This window comes from Vipera ursinii, assembly GCF_947247035.1.
Source record: "Vipera ursinii genome assembly, chromosome: 10".
NCBI lineage: Eukaryota > Metazoa > Chordata > Lepidosauria > Squamata > Viperidae > Vipera > Vipera ursinii.
In genome coordinates this window covers 1955790-1982572 of record NC_139520.1, presented here as the reverse complement: position 1 = coordinate 1982572, position 26783 = coordinate 1955790, and the positions used below count along the sequence as shown (strand labels likewise).

Below are 26783 nucleotides of genomic sequence, written 5' to 3'. Positions count from 1 at the left end.
ACTGTTTGCAAAAATAAAAAGAATGTGCATTTTGCCCCAATGACTGAGAAGTCTTCTGCTCTGGGCTTTCCCGTCGAGGTGTCGCCCAGGAGCCGTCTTTCAGGGGGACCCCACGTCTTCCACGAGCCCAACTCATTTGCCATCACCCTAGCGGAGGAGCCTGCTGGTCAGGCATGTGGGGACCCAGAGGTCGGGAAGGCCTGTGACAGTAATGGGGAGGGAGAGGAGAGGGACATGGCAGGTGCCTTCATGCCCACCTCTGGCCGCCCCAAAGGATCTTCAGCTCAGCCCAGCACTTGGCGTTGGCTGGAAGCCAAGGATAGCCAGCAGCTTAGTCAGAACAATAGCCCTGGTTGGGGAAATTGCGCTGGTTCAGCTCTTGCATCGGTGCCATCTGGGCAGCTGAGGAGTCCTGACATGCCGGTTATTAATGTTGCATGTTCTGTAAATAATGAAACAGACTGTGGTAAATTGTTCCTGAAACATCCTGGCGTTCCAGAGAATTGTCCAGCTCCTTTGATTCCCACTGCTGCCCCTATTATTAAGGAGCCACACTTTGCCAAGACATTATCAACACATCTGGAACAGGAGCTTGACTGGCGGTATGCCACGTGCAGTTACAAGGATGGAGAGGAGGCTGAAGGTCCAGGGACAGGCCTGTCTGCCAGAGTGGGAGGCAGCTTGGGGTTCCCCAAGCCTTCTGCATCCTGTCCTGATGTTTTGGGTGTAGACAGAATAGGCGACAGTCTCCCGACAGAGAGGGAGATCAGTAGCTGCCATTCTGACAGCTCCAAAGTAAGGCTGGAGGGAAAGGCCAGGTCTCCAACCATAATGGGAGTCTCTTCGAGGAGGAAAGTGGCTGATCACCAGTCCTCCCAGACTCAGTTGGTGGAAGTTAAAAGTCAGTCTTCTGAATGGTTGGAACAACGGTATCTTCTAGAGCATGTGGAAGGGACCCTAGAGGAATCGTCAGTGGAGTTGAGCAATAGAATAAGCATGGAAGGAAATTGCCGACGGCAGACTAAACAAAGCCCCCCTAAGAATGAGTGGCAACTTAATTTTGGAGACCCTTTAATCCCGAAAAGCTTCCTTTCGCAGAAGGCAGGGCAAGAAAATGCGGATGGTTGTCAAGAGCGAGTGGGAGGCAGTCGTCTGCTTCCCAGTTCTGAGGCTGAGCCGAAGAGCGCAAGAACAGAGCTGAAGGAAAATGGCCCCAGGCCTCCAGCAGAAGCCGCTGGGCAGGCAGAGCCCCCCCACAGCCACCCTCGCCCAGGCGTTGCTGCAGCATCTTCTGGGGATCAGCCTTGTCTCTCAAGCACACCGCACACTGGGTGGACAGGTGTTTCCAAGAAGGCGGGAAGAGGACAGGGCAGCCACGCCCCTTCCCTGGACCAGGAGTCGGGCATGGGGGCCTTCCTGGAAAGTGGGCACAACTCTGTCCATGAGGCACCCTGCCAGTTTCAGCCTAGCGACCCAGAGATGAGCTCCTTGGTATCCTCCCTCCCAGCACTGTTTCCATCTATGACATTGCCTGAGTGCACCAGGCCCACCCCGGAGGGGGATCAGGCCACAGGTATGATGCATTTGGGCCCTTTCTGCCCTTTGCTGGGAAAATGGTCTCGTGACAGACCGAGTGTGGAAGAGCAGGAGAAGGACAGGAATTCCAAGTGTAGAATGTTAAAGTGGTTAATTGCAGAGGCCAGCAACCTTTTCGGCTAGGGAACATATTTAGGATTGAAAATATGCCATGGGCTTTTCCGCAAAGAATTGCCTCAGAGGAGTTGGCCCATTTGTGACACAGTTGTCGTATTGCACATGGAAGTTCATTTAATTACCACAGCAAACTCCCTGTAGCCCCTGGATGCTGCCTATAATTTCTAGTTTATCTTTTTTTAATTTTTGCTCGTCAAATTGAGCATGTTTAAAGAATAGCAGTGCTCATTCTAGGCTGTGGTGAGCTGATTTTTTTTAAGTAAAATCCTCGTGGGTCATCTGGCATTATTGGAAATGAAGATTGTGCTTGGTGGATGTCTCTACTTTGCAGTATGCTAGTTTCCAATTGAATAGTCTATACCTAAGTCTCTGTTTCCTCAAAATCAGGAGGGGCACAAAGTCTGGGTCAGGCCGAGGGAGTGGTTCATACGTGGGCGTTGTGCAGTGCTGGAGACTTCTGTCTTATTGCACAGAAATGAGCTTGCAAATTGTGTATAGAGTGAACATCTTGACAAATATTGTGCTAGACCAGAACTCCCAGATTATACTGCCAAAATTTAGCAACACGACGAAGTTGTGATGACACGATTGTTCACAAAAAAGGAATAAAACTTCTCACTCATCCAAAAAAAAGCTGTACAGGTAGTCCTCGACTTACGATCACAATTGAGCCCAAAATTTCTGTTAAGTGAGACATTTGTTAAGTAAGTTTTGTCCCATTTTATGACTTTTTTGCCACAGTTGTTAAGTGAATCACTGCAGTTGGTAAGTTAGTAACCTAGTTGTTAAGTGAATCTGGCTTCCCCATTGACTTCGCTTGTCAGAAGGTCGCAAAAGGGGATCACGGGACCTTGGGACACAACACTAATCATAAATATGAATCGGTTGCCAAGCATCCGAATTTGATCATGGGGCTGCTGCAAAGGTCGTATCTGAAAATAGCAATAGGCCTTAGACTTGCAGCCCTCTCTAAGCGGTTTACAGTCAGCCTCCTCCCCCCCAACAATCGGGGTCCTCATTTTACTGATCTTGGAAGGTCAGAAGGCTGAGTCAACCTTGAGCCGGTCAGGATTGAACTGCTGAATTGCTGGCAGTCAGCAGAAATAGCCTGCGGTACTGCATTCTAACCCCTGTACCACCACTGCTCGTGATCACAAGTCACATTTTTAGTGCTGCTGTAACTTTGAATGGTCACTAAATGAACTGTTGTAAGTTGGGGACCACCTGTATATCTCATCCACCTGTAGGCGTCCTCCCTGCTGAGATGTCACTGTGGTTGGCAGGTCCCAGGAAGGACCTTTCAAAATGATGAAGCAACAGTTCTAACCATTTTGGATCTCAATTTACTTTTTTTTCCATCTGAAGTTTTTAATCTGATTCACCCCATACCTGCTTATAGACGAAGGTTTAAAATCATAAAACCAATAGTTTAAACAGTGACATCTTGGACTAAAGAGGCAAAGTTAAAGCCACGGGCTTGCCTCGACTGCACAGACTAGAGTTTTTGAAGCTGCCTCAGCGGACTTGGATGAACTCACTGACACTGTGATATACGTTAGCTTTTGTGAGGACTTATGTGTGCTGGTCTTCTAGTCCAGCCCCCTGCTGAAGCTGAAGATCCTATACCGTCTCAGACAAGTGACTGTACAGACTCCAGTCTCTTCTTAAAAACCTCCAGTGATGAAGCACCCACAACCTTTAGTGGCAAGCTGTTCCACTGATTAATTGTCCTCACTGTTAGGAAGTTTCTCCTTAATTCCAGGTTGCTTCTCTCCTTGATTAGTTTCCATCTGTTGCTTCTTGTCTTGCCTTCTGGTGCTTTGGTAAATAAGTTGACTCCCTCTTCTTTGTGGCAGCCCCTCAAATACTGGAAGACTGCTATCATGTCACCCCTGTTTCTTCTTTTCTTTAGACTAGCCAAACCCAATTCCTGCAACTGTTCTTCATATCTTTTAGTCTCCAGGCCTTTAAGTCTCCAGGCCTCTTCTTTGCACTCTTTCCAGAGTCCCAACATCTTTTTTGTAATGAGGTGACCAAAATTGGCTGCAGGATTCCAGGTGTAGCTTTGTTGTTGTTAGTTGCGAAGTCGTGTCCGACCCATCGCGACCCTATGGACAATGTTCCTCCAGGCGTTCCTGTCCTCTACCATCTTCTGGAGTCCATTTAAGCTCACGCCTCCTGCTTCAGTGACTCCATCCAGCCACCTCATTCTCTGTCGTCCCCTTCTTCTCTTGCCCTCAATCTTTCCCAGCATTAGGCTCTTCTCCAGTGAGTCCTTCCTCCTCATTAGGTGGCCAAAGTATTTGAGTTTTAGCTTCAGGATCTGGCCTTCTAAAGAGCAGTCAGGGTTGATCTCCTCTAGGACTGACCGGTTTGATCGCCTTGCAGTCCAAGGGACTCCCAGGAGTCTTCTCCAGCACCAGAGTTCAAAGGCCTCAATTCTTTTGCGCTCAGCCTTTCTTATGGTCCAACTTTCACTGCCATACATTGCAAAGGTGTAGCTTTACTAAGGCTTTATAAAGCGGTACTAATACTTAGCGTGATCTTGATTCTATGCCTCTGTTTATATAACCAAGGATGGTCCCGTATTAGCTTTTGGGGCTGCATATGGCTGGCTCATGTTTAAGTGATCGTCCACTAGGATGGTTGTTGATTAGGATGATTTAATTTTAAATTTAAGTTTAAGTGATTGTGCACTAGGACCCCAAGTTGCAAGGTTTGGCAGCAAGCGCAGGCTGCTCCGCAATAGCAAGTGTAAGTGTGCATGTGCGTGCGTGTGTGCGTGCGTGCAAGAAGAGATGTTTCATCACCTACAGTAAACCTCATTGGGTTTGTCCAGTTCAGAGCAATTGCAAAGAGGCAGGATAAGTCAGCGTGCATCTGCTTTGTCTCTGGGTGCAAATGGGAATAATTCAACTCTTAGCATTGAAAGCTGTTTCTTGTTACAGAAACATCATCGAGTGGGACAGAAAAGGCCACTGAAGAAGGTGATAACAGCAGCCTGGCACTGATAACACCTGCCGGCTCTGGGAGAGAAGACCCCACAGCCGTGACTGTGCAGCCAGACCCCCCACTCTTTCCATCCTGGGGGATTCGGGAAACAGCCCCCCTGCCAATGAAGAGCGTGAATTGGGAGATGCTTCGGAGTGGAGCTGCATGCCTGCCAGGTAAAGCCTCCAGAGGTTGCTGCTGTTTTTATCATTTGTGAAGAAGGCATTGGTCAGGGAAAGAGTTATTTGTGAACCTGAAAGACCCTTTCACTTTCTCACTGGAGGTTGGGCCTTTGTGCATTGGCCCCCTCCCCAAAGAAGCACTCTGCCCTGCTGAGTGGTCTCCCTTCCTAGGACAACCACGGTCTGGCTTTCCCCTGTTGCGGAGGAACAGTGGGCAGCCGGGCTCTAAGCAAGAGCAGGAAGAGCTGAAATCTTTGTAGAGTGAAGTGGTGGATCTGAGGATCCATAAGAGAACCAGCCTGAGTTGCAGGCTGGGTTGGGGGACGAGCCATCCCCCCCCCCAGATAGTTTATGGCTCTCTGCAGCCAGACTCCCAGTGAGGGTCAGGAAGATCTGCCGGGGAAGAAAACAGGTGGTGGTCTGTGTGGGCCCAACTCTGCTTTCAGACCCAGATCTACGCAGGCCTGAGTTTGTGTTTCTTCCATTCTGCTGAACATTTTCAGCTTCTATCCTGCTATTTTAAACATTTTGCCATGCTTGTATCCATTCATGAGATAGGTTGAAAAAGCCATTTCTCTGTTTATTTTTATTATTTATTATTATTTATTAAATTTTTATACCACCCTTCTCCCGAAGGACTCAGGGCGATGTACAGGGCAATAAATATCAAAATATACATACAGAAAGATTAAATAATTATGCCCAATATAATACAATAATTAAAACAATTTGGAGGGCATTACGTGGCCACTTCAAGGGGGCCTTGGTTGTTCTTTTTGCCTAATTAGTTAGACAAATTAAATGAAGCCTCTTTCTCAGGTACCAGAGACAGATATGGGCGTGCTGTGGTCATCATCACAATGAGGAATACAATTTGGTTGTGCCCGAACTGCAATGCCAGTGAAATAACCCGCCTTCTCCTATATTTACGCAGCATTCTCAGGTTTGTGAGAAAAGGCAAGGCAGACACGGTCAAAGAGTGTTCTGTGCATTGAATACTATAACTGTTCTGTCAGTTCTTAGCTTTATAATTGTAGATTTCCAGCAAGTGGAGAAACACAGATGTGGCTCTTAGCTGGCTTTTGAAACTTCCATGTCTTCTGGAAATACCAGATACAGCAGCTTGTCTAAGCAGCTATAATTATTCACTGTTCTGTATGAATATTCTCTGCTCTCCTCAAGGAATATTTTGAATAGCTATAGTCCAGGGGTGTCAAATTGCTGGCCCCTGGGCCGGTTGCATCATGCGCAGACCGCACCCACCCCAGCTCCAGCAATGCGAAAAAAGTCATGATACGTCGCAACACATCACGAGACATAGCAAGTTTGGCATCTGTGCTATAGACTCTCATGGTAGAGTTTGAAACTTGGTGGGGGAACTACTATTATCCACAAGAAAGTGACAAACCCTGTTACTGTTGCCTCTGGCTTAGTGACACTGCCTGCCTGCTTGCCCTCAGCCTTGAGACCTACAAGGCCAGAGGAAAGTGCTCTGGCTGCTTCAGACTGGGGGACGGGGGGAGGAGGTGCAGAGGAAGAACTGGGAGATCTTTGAGGCTCATTGTCTCTGAGCTTTGTTTTTTTATTTTTGCAGATGTTTTATTATTCAAACTAGGTAACATTTCAGTGCATCACTAACACTGATGATGTTACCTAGTTTGGGTAATGAAAGTCTGCAAGAACACCACTACGCCTCATTTCAACCCTGGGCTACAAATACCCTCCTTTATTGGTAGGGAGTCTTTGCCCTGGGAAGGCAGCCTGCAGGGGTGGAGTTAGAGCTGCTGGTCTGGATTAGTAGCAACAATGCCTGTCTCCTATTCCCTTTCATCCTCAGGCCGGAGCGCAAAGCCTTGGGCTTAACCATCCTGGTAGATGCCCGGCGATCTCCTCCAGTCCCAGCTGTCTTTACAGCTTTAGGCACTTTGCAGGTGAGACTTCCTTCCTTCTTCTGAATGCTGTTCTACTGTTGCTGGGTGCCCACTGGGCACACAGAGCCATTGTTTTCCTTTCCCAGTTCTTTGCCAGTGTCCCATCACACCAGATCTAGATGCTGCTGGAAACGTTTGGGTAAGAAACCGCTCAGTCGTGAAGGACCTGGCCTTAGGGCAAGCGTCTGTGGTTCTGGAACCCTTCCATTTGGCCTCTTCCTTCCTTGTTCATAGAGGAACAGAGACGACATTTCTGCCAATCCTTATTTAGTTGGATGTCAAAGAAAACCTTTGATTGGAGCAGGAGCTGTAGAAAAATGTATTTTATCATTGCAGGAGACCATCCCCCACTGCATCCATAGGGTCCTGCTCCTTGTGGAGGGAGGCTGCACCTTCCAGGTAGCAGAGCCAGCTGCTGTGCAGGTGTGAGGAGGTTCGCGGTTCAGGGATCCTCGGCTCGGGCTGGTCTGATTCTATAGTCCTGCATCCCAAAGTTTTGGGGAAGCTAAAAGCAAGGAAGAGGTAGAGCAGCCCCACGGCAATTCTGCTGCCCCCTGGGTAGGCGCTTGTGGCCTGTATGGACTTGCTAAATAGGCAGGCGGCCATTCCAGCCCAGAGAGCTCCTGGGCTGCTTTTTCTCCTGGTTTCCCTTTTCCCGTCAACGTGCACAAAATCTCCATTTTTCTGGCCAAGGGGTTTGTTTTTGCTGGAATCAGAAAATGAGAGTCTGTTCAGCAATTAATGCTGGACATCCAGAACATGACCTGTGTGCTTGAGCTGGGGCTCAGTGTGTCCAGCCTACTGCAGCATCTGAGAGAGGGAGCTGCCTTCTGCCACTCGGGGTGAGGCTGCATCGTTTCTTGTACCAGTCAGGCTAAAGAGAGTTATTCACGCCTTGACACTGAAATAGGCAGTTTCAGTTGGTGCAAAATATAGCAGTAGCCTGCTAACTGGATCACTCAGAATACAGGGATCATATGAGAATAGAACAGAATAGAGCTGGAAGGGACCTTGGAGGTCTTCTAGTCCAGCCCCCTGCTTAAGCAGGAGGACCTATACCATCTCAGACAAGAAACGGTCTAGCCTCTTCTTAACAATCTCCAGTGATGGAGCACCCACGATTTCTGGTGGCAAGCTGTTTCACTGGTTAATTGTCCTCACTGTCAGGAAGTTTCTCCTTAATTCCAAGATCTGCACTGGCTGCCAATGTTTTGCCAGACATGATTTAACATTAAAAGGCATTAACTATTAAAGCTACTTAACACCACACCATATGTTGTCATGGTTCCAGTAGATGAGACCAATTAAAAGAACTTCAAGGCAAGGAATTCTTCCTCAAAGAACATTTTTATTTGGCTACAAAATAACAGCACATACAAAGGTGAACCCAAGACTAAATTTCCCTCCCCCTGGTTACAAAATTGCCAGTTGCAATTCCCACCCCAATTAGATGTCATAAATCACATTCATCAATTGTTAGTAAACGCGGAAACTCCTCCCAGATCTCCAGGCCGTCAAAATGTTATCAGTAATGACCTTGGTTCCCATACATGAGAACATCCTTATTTCTTTTTTGTAAATAAAAACAAAAGTCTTCAGTAAAGATAAGAAATATTTTGGTCCCCAAATTTTAAAAGCATATAAATCCAGTTAGATTAAGGTTATTCTTTCAATGTTTTAACTCCCCTGGATAGTCATGGCTATTCTTAGAGGGTGAGATAGAAGTTCCCTTCCCTCTTACAGGGGGGAAGATACTTTGGGCAGCTTTTGCAGGAGAAAAAAAAATACTTGGGATTAAAGAGAGGTTCAGATCTCACCCAGTCTCATCTGCGCTGCTTTAGAAGTGCCTGGTGGTAAGTTTGTATTTGGCTGTCTGCAGCCTAGTGACAAGCCATATTTCTATGGCTGATCTTTTGTCTGCCGGTTTGGAGGGCTGCCCCGGTTCAAGCGGAAGGGCTACTGCCCTCCCGTGATCAAGTGGGGGTCCTATCCTTGCTTGTCACCCCTACAGGGTGACACTCGACCCTTTCCAGGGTCCCCCAGCAGAGCAAAACCGAACACGGAAGACAGAGCTTGCCTTCCAACCGCTGCAGTGGCTGCGAAGGCAAACCGGAAGTCCGGTTTTCACATTTATGACTGTTGCAGCATCCCCGTGATCATGTGATCAAAATCTGGGCCCTTGGCAACTGGAATAGATTTAGGGGAGCTGCAGAATCCTGGGATCAGAGGGTCACCATCTGCGATCTTCCCAGCTGGCCTCCAACAAGCAAAGTCAATGGGGGAAGACAGACTTGCTTAATGACCCTATGACTCACTTAACAACTGCAATGATTCACTTAACAACTGTGGCAAAATATTGTAAAATGAGACGCAACTCACTGAACAACTGCCTTGCTTAGCAGTGGAAATGTTGGGCTCACTTGTGATAAATTGAGGGCTGTCTGCAGCTGCTGAAGACCCCCAGTGTGGCAATCCAGGCTTAAGGCCGGGAAGGCCCCTCCCGCCATGGCCAGCCAGGTGGGGCTTTGGACCAGCCAGCCTCCTTCACAGGATCACCTTGTGAGGAAAAGTCTTAATATATTTGTTGTTGTTAGTTGCGAAGTCGTGTCCGACCCATCGCGACCCTATGGACAATGTTCCTCCAGGCCTTCCTGTCCTCTACCATCTTCTGGAGTCCATTTAAGCTCATGCCTACTGCTTCAGTGACTCCATCCAGCCATCTCATTCTCTGTCGTCCCTTTCTTCTCTTGCCCTCAATCTTTCCCAGCATTAGGCTCTTCTCCAGTGAGTCCTTCCTTCTCATTAGGTGGCCAAAGTATTTGAGTTTTAGCTTCAGGATCTGGCCTTCTAAAGAGCAGTCAGGGTTGATCTCCTCTAGGACTGACTGGTTTGATCGCCTTGCAGTCCAAGGGACTCGCAGGAGTCTTCTCCAGCACCATAGTTCAAAGGCTTCAATTCTTTGGCGCTCAGCCTTTCTTATGGTCCAGCTTTCACTGCCATACATTGCCACTGGGAAGACCATAGCCTTGACTATACGCACTTTTGTTGACAGGGTGATGTCTGCTTTTTAGTGTGCTGTCTAGATTTGCCATGGCTTTCCTCCCAAGGAGCAAGCGTCTTTTAATTTCTTGGCTACAGTCCCCATCTGCAGTGATCTTGGAGCCCAGGAAAATAAAATCTGTCACTACCTCCATTTCTTCCCCATCTATTTGCCAGGAATTGAGAGGGCCAGATGCCATGATCTTGGTTTTCTTAATGTTTAGTTTCAACCCATGTTTTGCACTCTCCTTCTTCACTCGCAACAAGAGGCTCTTTAGTTCCTCTTCACTTTCTGCCATTAGAGTGGTATCATCTGCATATCTTAGGTTGTTGATGTTTCTTCCGGCAATCTTAATTCCAACTTTTGATTCATCTAGCCCTGCCTTTCTCATGATGTGCTCTGCATATAAGTTAAATAGGCAAGGCGACAGTATACAGCCTTGCCGGACTCCTTTCCCAATTTTGAACCAATCAGTGGTTCCGTGTCCAGTTCTCACTGTTGCTTCTTGGCCCGCATATAGGTTTCTCAAGAGACAAATAGGATGGTCTGGTATGCCCATCTCTTTAAGGACTTGCCACAGTTTGTTATGATCCACACAATCAAAGGCTTTAGCATAGTCAATGAAGCAGAAGTAGATGTTTTTCTGGAACTCTCTAGCTTTCTCCATGATCCAGCGTATGTTAGCAATTTGACCTCTAGTTCCTCTGCCTCTTCGAAATCCTGCCTGTACTTCTGGTAGTTCTCGATCCACATACTGCTGGAGTCTAGCTTGTAGAATTTTAAGCATAACTTTACTAGCATGTGAAATGAGTGCAATGGTGCGATAGTTTGAACATTCTTTGGCACTGCCTTTCTTTGGAATTGGAATGTAAACTGATCTTTTCCAATCCTGTGGCCACTGTTGAGTTTTCCAAATTTGCTGGCAAATTGAGTGTAGCACTTTTACTGCATCGTCTTTTAAGATTTTGAATAGCTCAGCTGGAATACTGTCACCTCCACTAGCTTTGTTGTTGCTCAGCTTTTCTAAGGCCCACTTCACTTCACATTCTAGGATGTCTGGCTCGAGGTCAGTGACCACCTCATTGTGATTGTCAGGGACGTTAAGCTCATTCTTGTATAGTTCTTCTGTGTAATTTTGCCATCTCTTCTTAATCTCTTCTGCCTCTGTTAGGTCCCTGCCATTATGGTCCTTTATCATGCCCATTTTTGCATGAAACGTTCCTTTCATCTCTCCAATTTTCTTGAAAAGATCTCTGGTCCTCCCTATTCTATTGTTTTCTTCTATTTCTTTGCATTGTTCATTTAAGAAGGCATTCTTATCTCTTCTAGCTATTCTTTGGAATTCTGCATTTAATTGGGCATATCTTTCTTTTTCTCCCTTGCCTTTCGCTTCCCTCCTTTCCTCAGCTATTTGCAAAGCTTCCTCAGAAAGCCATTTTGCTTTCTTGCATTTCTTTTTCTTTGGGATGGTTTTGGTTGCTACCTGTTGTACAATGTTGCAAACCTCTGTCCATAGTTCTTCAGGCACTCTGTCTAACAGATCTAATTCCTTAAATCTATTTGTCACCTCTACTGTATATTGAACAGGGATATGATTTAGTTCATACCTGACTGGCCTAGCGCTTTTCCCTACTTTCTTTAATTTAAGCCTAAACTTTGCAACAAGAAGGTCATGGTCTGAGCCACAGTCAGCTCCTGGTCTTGTTTTTACTGACTGTATAGAGCTTCTCCATCTTTGGCTGCAGAGCATATAGTCAATCTGATTTCTGTGTTGACCGTCTGGTGATGTCCATGTGTAAAGCCGTCTCTTGGGTTGTTGGAAAAGAGTGTTTGCTATGACCATCGTATTCTCTTGACAAAATTCTATCAGCCTGTGCCCTGCTTCATTTTGTACTCTAAGGCCAAACTTGCCTCTTATTCCAGTTATCTTTTGGCTTCCTACTTTAGCATTCCAATCCCCCATGACGATAAGGACATCATTTTTGGGTGTTAGTTCTATAAGGTGCTGTAGGGCTTCATAGAACCGGTCAATTTCATCCTCTTCAGCACCGGTGGTTGGGGCATAGACTTGGACTACTGTGATATTGAATGGTTTGCCTTGGATTCGAACTGAGATCATTCTGTCATTTTGAGGATTGTATCCCAGTATTGCTTTTCCTACTCTTTTATTGACTATGAAGGCTACTCCATTTCTTCTGAGGGATTCTTGCCGTCAGTAGTATACCTGATGGTCATCTGAATTAAATTCACCCATTCCTGTCCATTTTAGTTCGCTGATACCTAAGATGTCGATGTTTAGTCTTGTCATCTCTTGTTTGACCACGTCCAGCTTTCCTTGATTCATGGATCTTACATTCCAGGTTCCTATGGAGAAAAAATCTTTACAGCATCGGACTTTCCTTTCACCACCAGACATATCCACAGCTGAGCGTCCTTTCGGCTTTGGCCCAGTCGCTTCATTCTTTCTGGCGCTACTAGTACTAGCCCTCTGCTCTTCCCCAGTAGCATATTGGACGCCTTCCGACCTGAGGGGCTCATCTTCCAGCGTCATATCGTTTTGCCTTTTGGTACTGTCCATAGGGTTTTCATGGAAAAGATACTGGAGTGGGTTGCCATTTCCTTCTCCAGTGGATCACGATTTGTCAGAACTCTCTACTATGACCTTTCCGTCTTGGGTGGCCCTGCACGGCATAGCTCATAGCTTCATTGAATTACGCAAGCCCCTTCGCCACGACAAGGCAGTAATCCATGAAGGGGTCTTAATATATAGAAGAAGTAAAAATAAAGCGTGTTTCTTTCGCCGTATAACCTCAGCAGAAGCTAAACTGAAAAGAGAATCTTCTCCTTTCTCCACCATGAACTTACCTCATAAAGTGATACTTTTACTTGGCATTCCTTTATTGCAGGCCCCTCTTTGGCTCTGTTAGTTTTTTTTAATGTATTATTTGAAAAGGTGATAGTCAGCACATTTGGAGAGGTTTCTACATAAAAGCTGCCATGATTGCTGGAGCAGTCGAAATATTCCTGTGCATTTTATTTTATTTTATTATTTATTTATCTATTTTATTTTATTTTGTTTATTTTATTTTATTTATTATTCGGGAGAAGGGCGGTATACAAATAAAATTATTATTATTATTATTATTATTATTATTATTATTATTATTATTATTATTATTATTATATATTGTATTTTATTGTATTTTATTTTCATTTTATTTCATTATTTTATTTTGTTTTTTTGTTTTATTATTTTATTTTTATTCTGCCTATTATTTTTTACAAATAATTCAAGGTGACGAACATATTCAGTGCACCTTCCTTGTCCTATTTTCCCTACAACAACTACCCTGTGAGGTGGGCTGGGCTGAGCAAGAGGGACTGGCCCAAGGTCACCCAGCCAGCTTTTGTGCTAGGGCTGGACTTGAACTCATGGTCTCCAGCTTCCTAGTCTGATGCCTTAACCCCGGGACCAGTCTGGATGATCCCTCCAGCTGGCTCCAGAGGCCTGGGAGTCGGCTGGAGCCTTGGGTGAGCCTGGCTGGCCAGGGAGAGCGCTGTTGCTTTGTGGGCAGGGGCATGGAGAGGCTGAGCCGCAGTGCCTTCGGGGCTCCCTGGCTTTGGGGCCCCAGGATGTGTGACTTTGTCACCTTTAATTCTGCACTACCCCAGATGGATCCAGTCTGCAATTTGGGGGTTCTCCTAGACTCGGAACTTCTGCTTGAAGAGCAGGTAGCAGTCCTAGCACTTCCTAGATCAGCTATTCAAACCCTGGTCATCTCGTGCCTGGAGTATTGCAGCGCGTGCCACCCTTGAAGAGTATTCAGTAGCTGCAACTAGTGCAGAATGCAGTTCCTGGGGCCCCAAGGGTGGCCCATGTTTTATACTGCTGTTCTGTTAGCTGCATTGGCTACCTTAAGTAACATTGCCTCCTTAAGTAACACCAGCTGCCTGCAATTAGTGCAGGTTTGAGTTTCACCAGGCTCAAGGTTGACTCAGCCTTCCATCCTTCTGGGGTAGGTAAAATGAGGACCCAGATTGTTGGGGGCAATAAGCTAACTTTGTAATAATGCCGCTTGGGGGCCCCCCGAAAGCCCTAATAAGCAGGCATATACATAGAATGAAGGCTATTGCTAAGCACATTGATTTGTGCTTCTTAGATTGTAAGCCGCCCTGAGTCTTCGGAGAAGGGTGGGATATAAATGGGATTAAAATAAAAATAAAATAAAAATAAATACCCGTTTTTGAGTGCAATTCAAGTTGTTGGCTATCGCCTTTAAAGTCCTTCATGGCATGGGTGCAGGTTATCTGAAGAACTGTGCCACCCCAATGAGATGCCCCCCCATCCGTGTTGCAGAGGGAGCATGCTGTGGAATGTCAGTCAAGGAGTTTTGGCTGACGGGGTCCGCAGAAGAGCTTTTTCTGCTATGGCTCCTGCCCTTTGGAACATCCTGCCCCCCCCAGGTAAGATTCGCACCCACCGTTTTGACCTTCTGTAAGGGCCTGGAGACCTGACTCTGCCTCTTCACCTGGGACCCCAATTTACGATTCCGGAGGTGGCCATTGGTTTAGGAAAGACGCCACCTCTTCCCCGTGTGCTTTGTGTTCCCCTCCTTACCATCTTTTAACGGCATTATTATTTATTGTTTTATTATTTTAATGTGTACTAATTTTAATGTTTGTAAGCTGCCAGGGTCATCTCTAAAAAGATGAGCGGCAAATAAATTTAAAACATAAATAATAAACCAAACTGGAGAGGTCATATGGATTTGAGGTTAGTGATTGCCAGTTTTCAGTCTTGTGCAGTATTTGGGGAAATGTAAACTGGTCTGATGTGAGAATGCCTCTCCTGTCAACGCTGCAAACATTGGATATTTTTGCTTTGACAATATAAGAGGCAGCCTTTTCCTTTAAATTGTTTTGCTCTTAGAATTAGATGAAGCTGGGGGGAGGAGAATGCTAACCTGGTTCTTTTTAATAAGATAAGAAATGGCGCATTACAGAAGGGAAGGGAAGCTTTGCCCTTCAAATTGATTGGAGAATGTGATTTATGACTGCTAATTGGAGGAGGGAATTGTGCCAGATATTAGGTGCTGAAGGGAGGGGAATTCAGATCTTGGCATCCCAACATGCCCTGCCGACACTTTGTTCTCCTTATTATAGATTTTTTAGAATAAATAATGCCTGAAGGTTCTTTGAAGTGTTTCATTAGTCGGAACCATGACATCTCCTTTCTCTTTCACAGTGTGAACTTATCAGTTCCTTGAAGTCCCTCCACAAACATGTTGAGAGCCAGCAGCTACCCCAAGAATTCAGTGGGTCGCTTCCCTATTGCCATAAGGATTGGCTGCACTTCCAAATGGTGAGGCAGGCATGAAAACATAACCTTTGAGTAATCCAGAATTTCAGGAAATCTACAGTTCTATGAAAAAGTATTCTCTCTCTTGTGGACTTTCTGAATTTTTACGTACTTTGACATTGAATATTATGAGAACCAGGGTTGAATGTATAGCATACGTTTATATACAAAGTGGGGAAGGTGCAGTGGTCTTTCGGGTTCGAAGAGGGCAGTTCTTCTGTGGACACAAAGGTGGCTCTCCAGTCCCAGTCTGGAAGTGCAGTCTAGCACGGTGTCTGTGTGTGTGTGTGTGTGTGTGTGTGTGTGTGTGTGTGTGTGTGTGTGTGTGAGAGAGAGAGAGAGAGAGAGAGAGAGAGAGAGAGAGAGAGAGAGACATTGGAAGGCCATTTTTTTAAAGTGAGTGTTGTCCTGTGATGCCACTTAAGATTTGCTAGTAGTTTTGGCATTGCCCGTTCAAAACCACTGGAGGTGGCTCCCACTGGGCAGATCCTAGGGGTGCGGTATGCTGCCCCAAAATGGAAGTTACAAAACCATTTCTAGAATTCCAGGACTCCATCAATCCAATTGGGTCAATAGTGAATCTTCTCCAGTGGCTTCCTGTCAAAATCGATTTAGCAGACAGTCTGGAGGATTCTCAGAACAACTGTTGCAGTTCTTAAGCCTCTTCTTGCCGTGGATGCAAATGGGATTCAGGAGAGAAGAGCCGGGCCGAAGTCCCCGCTCACCAAGGAGGCGATGCCCGCGTTTCCTAGAAAGCTGCTGGATGGCCCTCCCTGCTTTGGGAGGAATGCTCTGTGGCCAGAGGAACAGGACATTTCCGGCTGCGTAAATGCCTGGCAGAAAGCGTTCCATGAGGCTAGCCTCATACCAGGTACCAAGCATGTAGGCGGTAATTGCCATTATTAAAGGAAGCACAATTTGAATCGGAGAATTCTTCAGGAGAAAAACATACCAAATACATACAGATAATCTCATGAAACCAGCAAGATCAAATGCCGTGATTTGGAATGAATAAGGCAAAATTCAGATTTAAAGACCATGAAAATGAGGTGTCCTAACCCGAAAGAAGCAGCTCGCTCCCTCTAGCTCAGTTTCCCAGAGAAGAATGGGCAGGATTCTCAGCAGCAGAGCTGGCCAGAGGCCGATCTCCAGGGGCCAGGATGCTTGGCTGCCAGCCTTGCAGCTCAAAGGAGGGCAGGGGGTCTGTGACTGAATGGAAGGTGTTGGCTTCAGGAGGTAAAAGCGAAGCAGGAGTCTAGTAAGACCTTTTCCAAGCAGCCCATTTTATTGAGAGCCTCATCTGATGAAGAGAGCTACAGCTCACAAAACTTACATCTTTTCATACAGTTAATTGGAAAAGGGGCTAACATGACTCCTGAATCTACTTTTTCATACTGGCACATGACATGACATGATGGATGACAGTGGGCTGGATGCAAGTGCCCCCCCTCCAGCATTTCCCTTTGGGTGGATTTCCTCCATAGCAGGAAGTCAGCAGGGTTCCGGGATGTATATGTGTGTGTGTGTGTGTGTGTGTGTGTGTGTGTGTGTGTGTGTGTGTGTGTGACATGTTCTGATAATATTTAAGAGAACATCAGACCAAACACATATAGATAATCTCATGAAACCAGCAAGATCTAGAAAAGAACCAATTCTGATGTTCTGATAATATTCATGCAAAGATAAGCAAACATTCAGAAAATGGAACTGGGTATATTGGTTAAGAACACTGGTTTCCAGATGTTTAAGAAGAAAGATTTGTTTTCTTTGGGGCAATGGATGAAGTGGGGGGTTCCAGAGGGCCACGAGGAGTGGAACTCAGGGGGTCCTGGTGCCCCAGAGAGGCGGGTGGGAGTGTGCTGGGGAAGACCTCTGGCCCTTTTGAAAGGCAGGCTCTCCTGTCCAGGTAGAGTGGCAAAGCCTTGACTTCCCCCTCCCGCCCGGGACCTTGGGTTGGGCGTGGGAGCTGCAGCAGGCGAATGGCTTGCTAACCCGCCTGGTGCTGAACTTGCAGCGTCTGGAGCACTTGCTTTCTGAATGCCAAGAGGCTCGCCTGTTCCTCAAAGAGGCTGTAGAAATGGTGGAGTCCAGCGGATGGCCAGAGAAACCCCAGGTGAGTCTCTGGGTCCTTCCTGGTAAGAAGCAAAGGTTCCTTGGGCCGAGTGCCTGTGGTAATGTGGCATTTAAAAAAAATTAAAAACAAAACCCTCCTCCAACCTTTGGGGTTGGGTGCGAAGGCCCTGGAGGTGCCAGCCGCCCCCTTGCCAGTGGCTACGAAGGGGGCTGACTGAAGCAAGAGGGCCAGAGCCTGAAGCAGCCCTCCGTGTCTTTCCTTCGCTCCAGGATGCCAGTGCCCTGCTGAAGAGCTGCAGGCAGATGATGACAATGGTTCTGGATGACAGGAGGCTGGCCAGGCTGCAGCTGGAGGGGGGCGCCCTCCTGGCCAGCCTCAAGAAGGAGGAGTCCTGCCTGATGCTGTCTGAGGACTGCAGGTGACCCTGCTGGGGGGGGGGGGCAGGAGATGCCAAGGAACAAGGCTCTTCCCCCAGGAGGGTCCCTGCCATCCCTCTGTGGAGTTCTTTGCAGGGATCTCATTAACTCTCCCCCCCTTTTTTTTTCTTTGTATTCTTAATTCTTTAGTCCCATTTGGCACTCTGTAGTTCTATAGTCACATGATTTTTTTTTGGCAAGTTTCCCCTATTTCTTCAATGAAACTAACCAATCATCCTTTTTAGCAAGTTTAAACATTCCCACTTATGTATTTATTAATTCTTTAATTAATTCAATAGTATTTTAAGGGAAACGCTATTCCAAATGTAACTGCCCACTTAATCTGTTTTAAAGTTTTCTAATGCAGATTTTTGGCAAGCTTTCTTGCTTTTGTTTATTCTTAAATCTATATAATTATTTCTTTGTTTTTTATTTTAATTTGAGTCCAAAGATCAGTTAGTTGCTCTGCTGCTCAGAAGATCTCTGTGGCTTCTTATTTCATTGTGATCTGAAAGTGGAGTTTGGGGTGACCCCCGGGGTCCTTGAACCCGCCCCTCTTGAGCTCTCAGCTTGGTGTTTCTTCCATTGCTCCCATGTGTGAATCGCCCTCAGGTCTCTGGGTTTTCTTCCGAGGAGCTGCACACGTGAGCGATTTCTTGGCTGCTTCTTATCTGGAGACACTCCACTGTCCCTGGCTCCCTCCCAGCTGCCACTCTCCATCTGGGCATCATCTCTGCTCTTTGGCAATGGGCCAATCCGTCGTTTTCTCCACCTGGAAGTCCACATCCTTGGCTGTTCCCATCTAATAGTTAAGCTGCCTTCAACCAAAAGTGAGATTCTCCCTGGGAATTTTGCTGTAAAATGTATTTAAAACAATAGGATGCAGAGATCTCAGCAGCCAGATAGTCCTCACTTTTGAATCCAGGCTTTTTTCATCTTTTACTAAACTTGCAAGCTAGGTTCATCAAGGAACCTGTTTGATCTCCCACTTGCAGAGTTTTTCTCCCAGTTGATATCAATTAAAGTCTATTGCCGTGCGCGTCCTGCACACCGTAGCTAACTGATTAGCAAAAAGTACACCAAGTAAGCCTCCAGGGTTGCAGCCTTTGGATGGGCTGTGAGTAATGACCAGACTCACTGCAGTGCTCCATAACACCCCCAAATTGTGTTCTGCCTACAGAGTTCAGACAGCCATCTTAAGCCTGCTCCGTTCTTCAGAAGCTATTTTATGAAGCATCTGGGGTGATCAGGGACTTTCCTTCTGGTGGGTATGGTGGGGCTGAGCACATGACATGCATCTTGAGATTCAGGGATTGCAATAGGAATGTTCCAATAAAACCTAATACAGCACTCATGATGTTATCTAGTTAGTGAAATGTCTGCATGAAAACAAGCACGCTCAGAGAGCACCACGGACCCTCAAACTTAATACAGGCCACTTAGTTTAATTAGCAAATAAAGGCTACTGGTTCATTTCTTTTTCCAAGAGTATACCTTACTGAGGACAAAGCGGTTACAGATTAGAGCAAGCAGGATCCGTTGGTGTCAGGGCTGCCTCCGATCAGTTCCGAGGAAAGAAAACCTTTGACTCATAGATTCAGAGGAAAGGTACTAAGAACAAACTGAGTGCAGCGAAAGTCAGGCGAGGTCTGAAGCAAATTGAAAATGACCCCCGAGCCCAGCCCACGCCCCCCGTGGCCAGGCAGACAGAGTCCAACAACCAAGCCATTCCTCCCTGTTTCCATGGCAACTGGCAGCAAGCTTTTTTTGTATGAAGTTTTATTAGTTTATAGTATACGATACAATGAAAATACAAAAGTAGATAGCAGAAAAGACGGGGAAGGGAAAAGGGAATGGAGAAGTAAAAAGTAGGGAAAAGAAAAAAAAAGACATTGGCTTCCGACTTCCTTTGGTGCAGCAAAGTATCGACTTCAGACCTCAACGTTTTACAAAACAATATAAGCTAGCCATTTCAATAACATCGAGTCTATCTAATTGGTAAAAGCCAAAATCAAAATTTCATTTTTTTGAACCTCAGCTGGCAGCAAACGTGAAGGAAAGTGATGATGACCAAGGTGGCGGTTGGCTTGGTGTGAAAACGATTTCTCAGATCCTTCCATTCTTGGCGTTCTTCTCAGCTTTGTGATCTAGCATGTGATCTAGCATGGGACGCGGTGGCTCAGTGGGTTAGGATGCTGAGCTTGTCGATCAGAAGGTCGGCAGTTTGGCAGGTCGAATCCTGAGTGCCACATAACAGAGTGAGCGTCTGTTACTCATCCCAGCTTCTGCCAACCTAGCAGTTCGAAAGCACGTAAAAATGCAAGTAGAAAAATAGGGACCACTCCAGTGGGAAGGTAACAGCGTTCCATGCGCCTTTGGCATCTAGTCATGCCGGCCACATGACCACGGAGATGTCCTCGGACAAGCGCTGGCTCTTCGGCTTTGAAACGGAGATGAGCACTGGCCCCTAGAGTTGGAAATGCCTAGCACGCATGTGCGGGGGAACCTTTACCTTTACCTTTATAGTATCAACACAAAATTAATCTAAAGACTTTTGGGAAGGTAGGAGTTGAGAATGTAGAAAGAGTGCTTCCTTCTTCACCTAGACTGGTTCTCCAGCAGTTGCAGAGCACCTTCAAACTAGTAATGACCCCTGCTTAACCCTTCCATCTGGTCATTTGCCATCTGTTCTTCCCTTCCCGTGTCTTTTTTACTTCCAGACCATTTCAATAGTGATGTGACATGAGAATTCTCCACAAGGGTTTCCACATCCAAATAGCCTTGACAGGCAGGGTTGGAACTTCATGGATTGACATTTGCTTTTCTCTCAGAGATGCTGTGAAAGTGGCTGGTGCTCTTTATGCAGAAGTGGATGAAGGAACCCACCAGCTGGTGCTGATCTCTAACAGGCGCATCCGAGCCCTGGAACTGCTGATGGAATCGGAAGCTGTGGAGCAATGCTTCCAAGAGGTCAGTGCCAGATGTCTTGCAGGGTTATCAGATGGGTGCCTTCGGGCTGTCAGGGCTCTTCTGAATTTGGGGGAATGAAGAATAAGCAGCTAGCTAGACCTCACGTTTTCAGTGGACTTTCTTTTGACCTCCAAGGTCCCTTCTAACGCTGTTACTGCTACTCTGATAATGTGGAGGTGTTATTGGATGACTCCATGAAATTACTGCCAAGTTACAGTGACAAAAACAATATGAAAAGAAATCTCCCCTCCACCCCCGTCATTAGTAATGGCCGTGGTTATCACGCGTGGACTGAACTGCTCTAGCTCAGTTGCTCCCCTGGTTGGTTGCTGGGTGGTTTTAGGGGAATGTCTAGAAAGTGGACCTGATTGAGGGTAAGATGAACATTATTGAAGTCCTTGTTGAATATTGCAAAGTCCCAGGACTGAGGTTGGGATGTTAGTGGAGCTCCTGTTGTGTTTTTTTGACTTGCAGCTGTTTTTGTATGGGGTATTGTACTTTGTTGTTATGTTTTTAATTGTTTTAAACTTTACTGAATGTTGTAAACTGCCCTCTTTTTGCGACGGGGTGTCTATAAATGATCATCCACATGACCATCCTTATCCTTCAGACTGAGTGCCACTGAAATGGTCCTGACCTGTATTGCTGGAACCATGGGTCCTGGTTGTCTTTCCTTTTTAGGGAAGACTGTTGAGAAGATGATTGGACTTCAAAAGAGGAAATGGATAATCTCAAGCATTTTTAGTCAGGTTTCAGCCTGGATATAATATTGAGGGAGTGTTGACCACGCTTGAGGATAGCCTCTTGTGAAGCCTTGGTGGAGGTGATGCAGCTGTCCTGGCTCTTCATGTGAACTGCAGGGGGGGAGGGGAGCAACTGTCTGTGATGTTTACTCAAACTACCTTTTTGGATTAACAACTGTAACAAATTAGGCCACATCAGAATACAAAATACAGAACAATAATAAAACCCTGTGTTACAAGATAGGGTAAAAGGCAGAACTGAAAGGGATGCAACTATTTCTGTGACAGCCACTACAGTTTACCCCAATCAAATCTACCCATGCGGCTCTCCATTGTATTGATTTGTTCAGATAAACAGCCATGTCCTATGGAATACTTGGGTTCTGACCACCTCTGCAGTATGTGGCTTTAATGTATGGATCTCTGTGTGATCCCACATGTTGTCTCTTGTGCAGTTGACTTTCAAAGAATATATCTGCTGTGTGCTGATTTCTTGGATGAATTCAGGCTCTGCGTATCTGACCCCGTGGCCTTGATTGTGGCTCTTTCCCTGTGCTTCACGGCCATAGCCTAGCAATTTAATCTTTTCCAGATATCAGATCAGCCCATAGTTTGCGCTAGGGGGGCCATTCTTGCCATTGGCCTACCTGAGCCAGCATTTTTTGCTTCCTTTTCTCAGATCTGCAGCTGGATCAAGAATGTTGGTGAAAAGCGCCTCCTGGAGCTGAACACCCTGGACAATTCTCTGGATGGACTGCTTCAAGCCAAAAGGCAGTGCCAGGATTTGGCACTTATGGCAGATGTAAGTTCTGCAGTCCACGCGTTCTCCATCCCTTATATGTTATTTCCTATTGCAGGTAACAATAAAGAACGTGATACAACAGGACATTAAAATGGTATAAAACTGTTGAATAAAAATAATGTTCATAAAAAAGGAAGGAGGAAGGAAAAGTTGGGAAGGCTGGGTGAAGAGGTGAGGTTCAGCAGATGCCTTCAAGGGCCTTTTCTAGGCGCCTCCCAACTTTCCAGGGAGAGCGTTGCAAAGCCCCCTAACCCCCCCTCCCCCCCGCCAGAAGAGGCGTCCTGTGACTCCCTGGGGTCTGCAACAGGGCCTCAGCATTGAGCTCGGTAACAGGGATCCTGGCTGTGATTTGTTTAGGGTCTTTGACTTCCTAACCAGAATCGTGAGCCTAGCTTGATAGCTGACTGGTGGCCAGAGCAGAGGTGAACCTTCCGTCCTGTCACCTGCCTGCCACATTTTACACCGCCTGCAATTGGGGCCAAACACATTACAGTCATCTAAAAACAAGATTTATCACCTGCGAATGTCCCCAGCTGGGCTGTTCCTGTCCAGGCATGGTTGGTGGTCACCTGAAACTATCACTAGATACTACTGTCCATAGAGGTGACTTGGGGCTCCGAATGGCAATGACAATGATGGAGCCGTTCTTTCCAGGCCCTGAACATGGGGCCCAAGGCTACATCTTGTCAGGATTCAGGCTGTTTACTGGCCCTTGTCCATTACAACTAATTCAGGGGTTATAGAGACAGAGCTGAATGTCATCTGCAAGTTAGCGATGTCCAAAACTTTGCATGACTGAGCCCAGCGGTTTCCTTAGATGCTAATTGATCCTGGGGCCAGAAATGTGCCTTGCCCCATCTACAGCCCAGCTGCAGGGCATAGAGCAACAGCTGCCCAACATGCTTACTACTGAGAAATTGAGTTCTGGGTGCTTCATCACTGGAGGCTTTTAAGAAGGGATTGGACAACCATTTGACTGAAATGGCATAGGGTCTTCTGCTTGAGAAGAGGGGGGTTGGACTAGAAGACTCCCAAGGTCCCTGCCAACTCTGTTATTCTGCATTCTGTAAGCTGCTCTGGCTTTAAATGCTACCTGAAAAGGCCTAGTGACCACTGGCCCTCCTGAAACTTCCCTGCTCCAGCTTTTGGAACTGATTGAGCCAGCATTCCCTGCAAGGACTGTGAGGTTTGCCTGAATTGTGATGCTCCAGGATCCTTCCTGGAGTCAGGAATTTGCTTCTCACCCAGAGATGGGAAAGCTGACTGGAGCAGATCTGGGAGTGCAGCAGCCTCTCCAGAAGGCCAGGGGAGGGACAGCGGGGAGGAGGGGGAGGAGGGGGAAAGGAAAGAAGGTCTCCTTAGCAGGAGCTTAGACCTCCTAATGGCCAGACTTTTTTGGGGGGGGGGAGACCTGAGCAAGAGAAATTGGTTCTCACTCAGAGCAGTTTTCATGTCTAAGGCAGGACGTGAATTCACCGTCTCCTCCTTTCTAACCTGGTGCCTTCACCCCTACACCAGACTGGCTCTCTTTTTGTGCTTGGTTAAGGAGCCTGCTCTGTTTTGCTTCCAGGAATATTGCCAGAGGGGATGGGAAGTGCTGAGGAAGTGGGATGGGGAGGAAGATCCACTGGCCGTGGGGCACCAGCCAGGCTGCAGAGTCCAGCTGCAGGAGTACAAGAACCAGCTGCAGGGATTCTGCAGAGATTTGGAGGGCACCAGGAGTTGGATAGAGCAGGCGGTTGAGCTCTACAGATTCTTGGAACAGGTGAGTTCTGAAGAGACGCAGCTGGTACTTTTCTCTGTTTGCCAAAAAGATAAAAAGAAAGTGGTCTTGTCTACCCTCTGCTGTGGGCTGGCAATTCGTCCGTCCCTCTTGGCTGGTAAGACCCTCCTGGCCCTGACCAAGTGTCCCATCAGCAGCAAAGAAATTGAGGGCTGGTGGGGGGCAAAATCCAGCTATACCCTGAAGATCCTTGAGGAGTCCCAGGGCTGCCTATTGAGCAGGGGAAAGGCAAAAGTCCCTTTGCCCTGGCACCGAGTGCTCTCTCCTTGGCCGCGAGGCAAGGGTTGAGACTCTTCTTTGATTTCGACGTCTCAGTCCAGCCTGTAGACCTGGAAGTGCCTGGAGGTGTCCCACTTGGGTCTTGAACAAGATCCCAGGAGGGTCCAGCTGAGGGCCCCCAGGAGAACTGGGTCTAGCATGACCAGCTTCTTTGAGCTCCAAGCACTTTTCCTTTGAGCTTTTGCTTCTGTTCCTCCCCTGCAGGCGCACAAGTGGGCAGAGGAGGGGACGTGGTTCCTTGCCAGCCTCAGTGGGGACAGCGGTTCTGCTGCTGTTGCGTCTGCTCTGCAGAACTACCGGGAGCAGCACCCAGGCACGAGTGACACCCAATTCCAGAATATGAAGAAGCTGGCCTGTCTGCTGCCAAGCAGTGATCCTCTTAAGAAGTGGCAGCTTGTCTGGTCCCAGTGTCAGAGGACCAAGCTTGCCTTGGAGATGAGGCTAGAAGCTGTGCTGAGGATCCAGCAGCCGCCAGGTCTTCCCAATCTTAAGCCCTCAGAAGAGGGAGAGTCCCGCTTGGCCAGTCCAGACAAGAGGAGTCCTCTGGCCAAGACTCCCAACATGGCGTCTCTACCTGAAAAGCCAACTCAACTTCCTAAATGGCCCGGGGGTAACACAATGGACACTTGCAATGGAGCTGGAGGAGGCCTGCTCCAGACTGCTTGCAGCCACTCTTGTCGGCTTGCTGTTGACACTCCTCAGCCATCATGCCCTCTCTGTGATGGGGGAGCCCCTCTGGAAGTCCCAGAGGAAACCCCTTCCTCTGAACAGCTCTTCTGCAGGAGGAGACCGAGGAAGGCCCGGAGTGTTGACCTCCCCGGCTCAGAGGAACCTCGGACTTGGGCTGAACCGGGTTGTTGCAGCAGCACCGGAGTCTGGATTAAAGGCTTAGAAGTCAGCAGCCTGGAGTCAGTGGGGGTGGCCTGGGAAGGCCAGCAGCCCCTCGGCTCCGCTGCCTCATCTGCCTTCCATGCACAAGAGGATCAGAGGCAGAGCGGCCTTGTGCCGGAGACAAGGAGCTGGAGCAGGTGGGTTTGGGCGGCGCTTCCCCAGTCATGGCAGTTGGTCTCGGTCTGGCTGCCGATGGGTGTGCAAAGCAGCAGGTAGCTGGTCTGGAGTCATCCTCCCTGCAGAGCACGTTGGCCTTGGTTTCTCAGCATAGCCGCTGACTGAAGGTGGAGGAAGACTGCAGCCCTTGATGCAAGAGTGAGGGACAATTTGGAAGAGTTTGGGGGAAAGAACAAGGGTCAAGCAGAGATGGGCAGCTTTAACACGGGGGAGAAGTCTCTGTGCCTTGCCTTGTCCAAGAAGTTCCGTTTATTTGTATTGTATCTATTGTGGTCACCGTCTTTGCCTCTTGCCAAAGTCTCATGCAGATAATGGTACCCAAGTAGGTGAGCTTGTTCTTCCAGGGACAGCTGTTGGCCTCTTCCTTGGATTCCATTACCAAGCCCTGAGTCTTTCCTGAGAAATGCAAAACAGCCCCAAGAGCAGAGCTGCCTCTGGCCCACGGTATGAAAGGTGGTGGATGCCAGCACGGGAATGCGTCTTCCCCTTGCTTCTCGCAGAACGAGGACTGGCTGGCTCCAGGGGACGATGTCGGTTGCCAGCTTGTGACGCCCTGATGGCTCTGGAGCTTTAAGACTCTTTTCTCTTGACCCCTGGAGGTGCCGATGACCCACGCAAAGGTTGGATAGAGCGCTTTGATTAGGCATTGTGCCAAAATGCCCTAGTCTACTTTTTCTGTATTGCAGCAAACCGCAGCATATTATGGAGGAGATGGTGAGGACAGAGCAGGAGTATGTGCGATCTTTGCGCTACATCCTTGACAACTATGTTCCTGAAATGGAGCGGGGGGACCTGCCTCAAGACCTGAGGGGAAAGCGAAGTGTCATTTTTGGGAATTTGGAGAAGATGTACAACTTCCACAGCCAGTATTTCCTGAGAGAATTGGAGCACTGTTGCAGCCATCCTCTGCGAGTCAGCCATTGCTTCTTGAGACATGTAAGAAGGGAGGGGTTTCCTGGGTGAAGCAGGTCTGGGGGATTGATGGCAGCACAATGGAGAGGAGAAGGTTTGCTGGTGGCCGAGAGCTGCTGCAAGAGAGGGAAGGAGCTGAGTCGATGAGATGTTGGCAGAGGGAAGTTCTGGGCAGGCTCCAGCAGAGTTCCCTGCTGGGTGCAGCTGCTGCCCAAAGGCCGCTGCAGACCCCACCCCTCCCAGCCCTCGGCAGAGAGAAGCCCCAGAGGAGTGGTAGAAGAGCCACTGCAGCCGCCGGCTCAGGAGGGCGGGCGATTTGTGCCCTTCGGCTGCCTGTTTTTCCTGCCCATTTGCCCTTTGTGGAAACTACCATTAGAACCACTGCTTGACCAGCATCCTCTTAGTGCCCGTGTCAGATCGGTCCCAGGCTTTTTAGAGAAGCCGGTTACTTTAATCTTTGCAGAACAGGCTTAGAAAACTCCCCAGATTGGTTTTCCTTGTTCTCTCAAGCTGCCTTTCT

The 26783-nt window shown here is 47.5% G+C and overlaps 2 protein-coding genes across 2 annotated transcripts in view; one reads left to right on the top strand and one right to left on the bottom strand.

Annotated features, from left to right (window-relative positions):
- The window catches only part of LOC310644907 (uncharacterized protein), a gene marked incomplete at its 5' end in the record, with an annotated part of 161325 nt that overhangs the window by 13901 nt on the left and 120641 nt on the right, over positions 1–26783 (bottom strand). The window lies entirely within an intron of this gene.
- PLEKHG4 (pleckstrin homology and RhoGEF domain containing G4) overlaps positions 1–26783 on the top strand; it is a 35630-nt gene that overhangs the window by 2228 nt on the left and 6619 nt on the right. Inside the window, exons 4-15 of the mRNA XM_083370243.1 lie at positions 79–1573; positions 4662–4880; positions 5706–5829; positions 6724–6817; positions 15103–15219; positions 17123–17329; positions 17560–17708; positions 20442–20724; positions 22099–22221; positions 23792–23986; positions 24488–25311; positions 26038–26287. Of these exons, the coding sequence (XP_083226369.1) occupies positions 79–1573; positions 4662–4880; positions 5706–5829; positions 6724–6817; positions 15103–15219; positions 17123–17329; positions 17560–17708; positions 20442–20724; positions 22099–22221; positions 23792–23986; positions 24488–25311; positions 26038–26287 (4080 nt within the window). The remainder of the gene's footprint in view (positions 1–78; positions 1574–4661; positions 4881–5705; positions 5830–6723; positions 6818–15102; positions 15220–17122; positions 17330–17559; positions 17709–20441; positions 20725–22098; positions 22222–23791; positions 23987–24487; positions 25312–26037; positions 26288–26783) is intronic.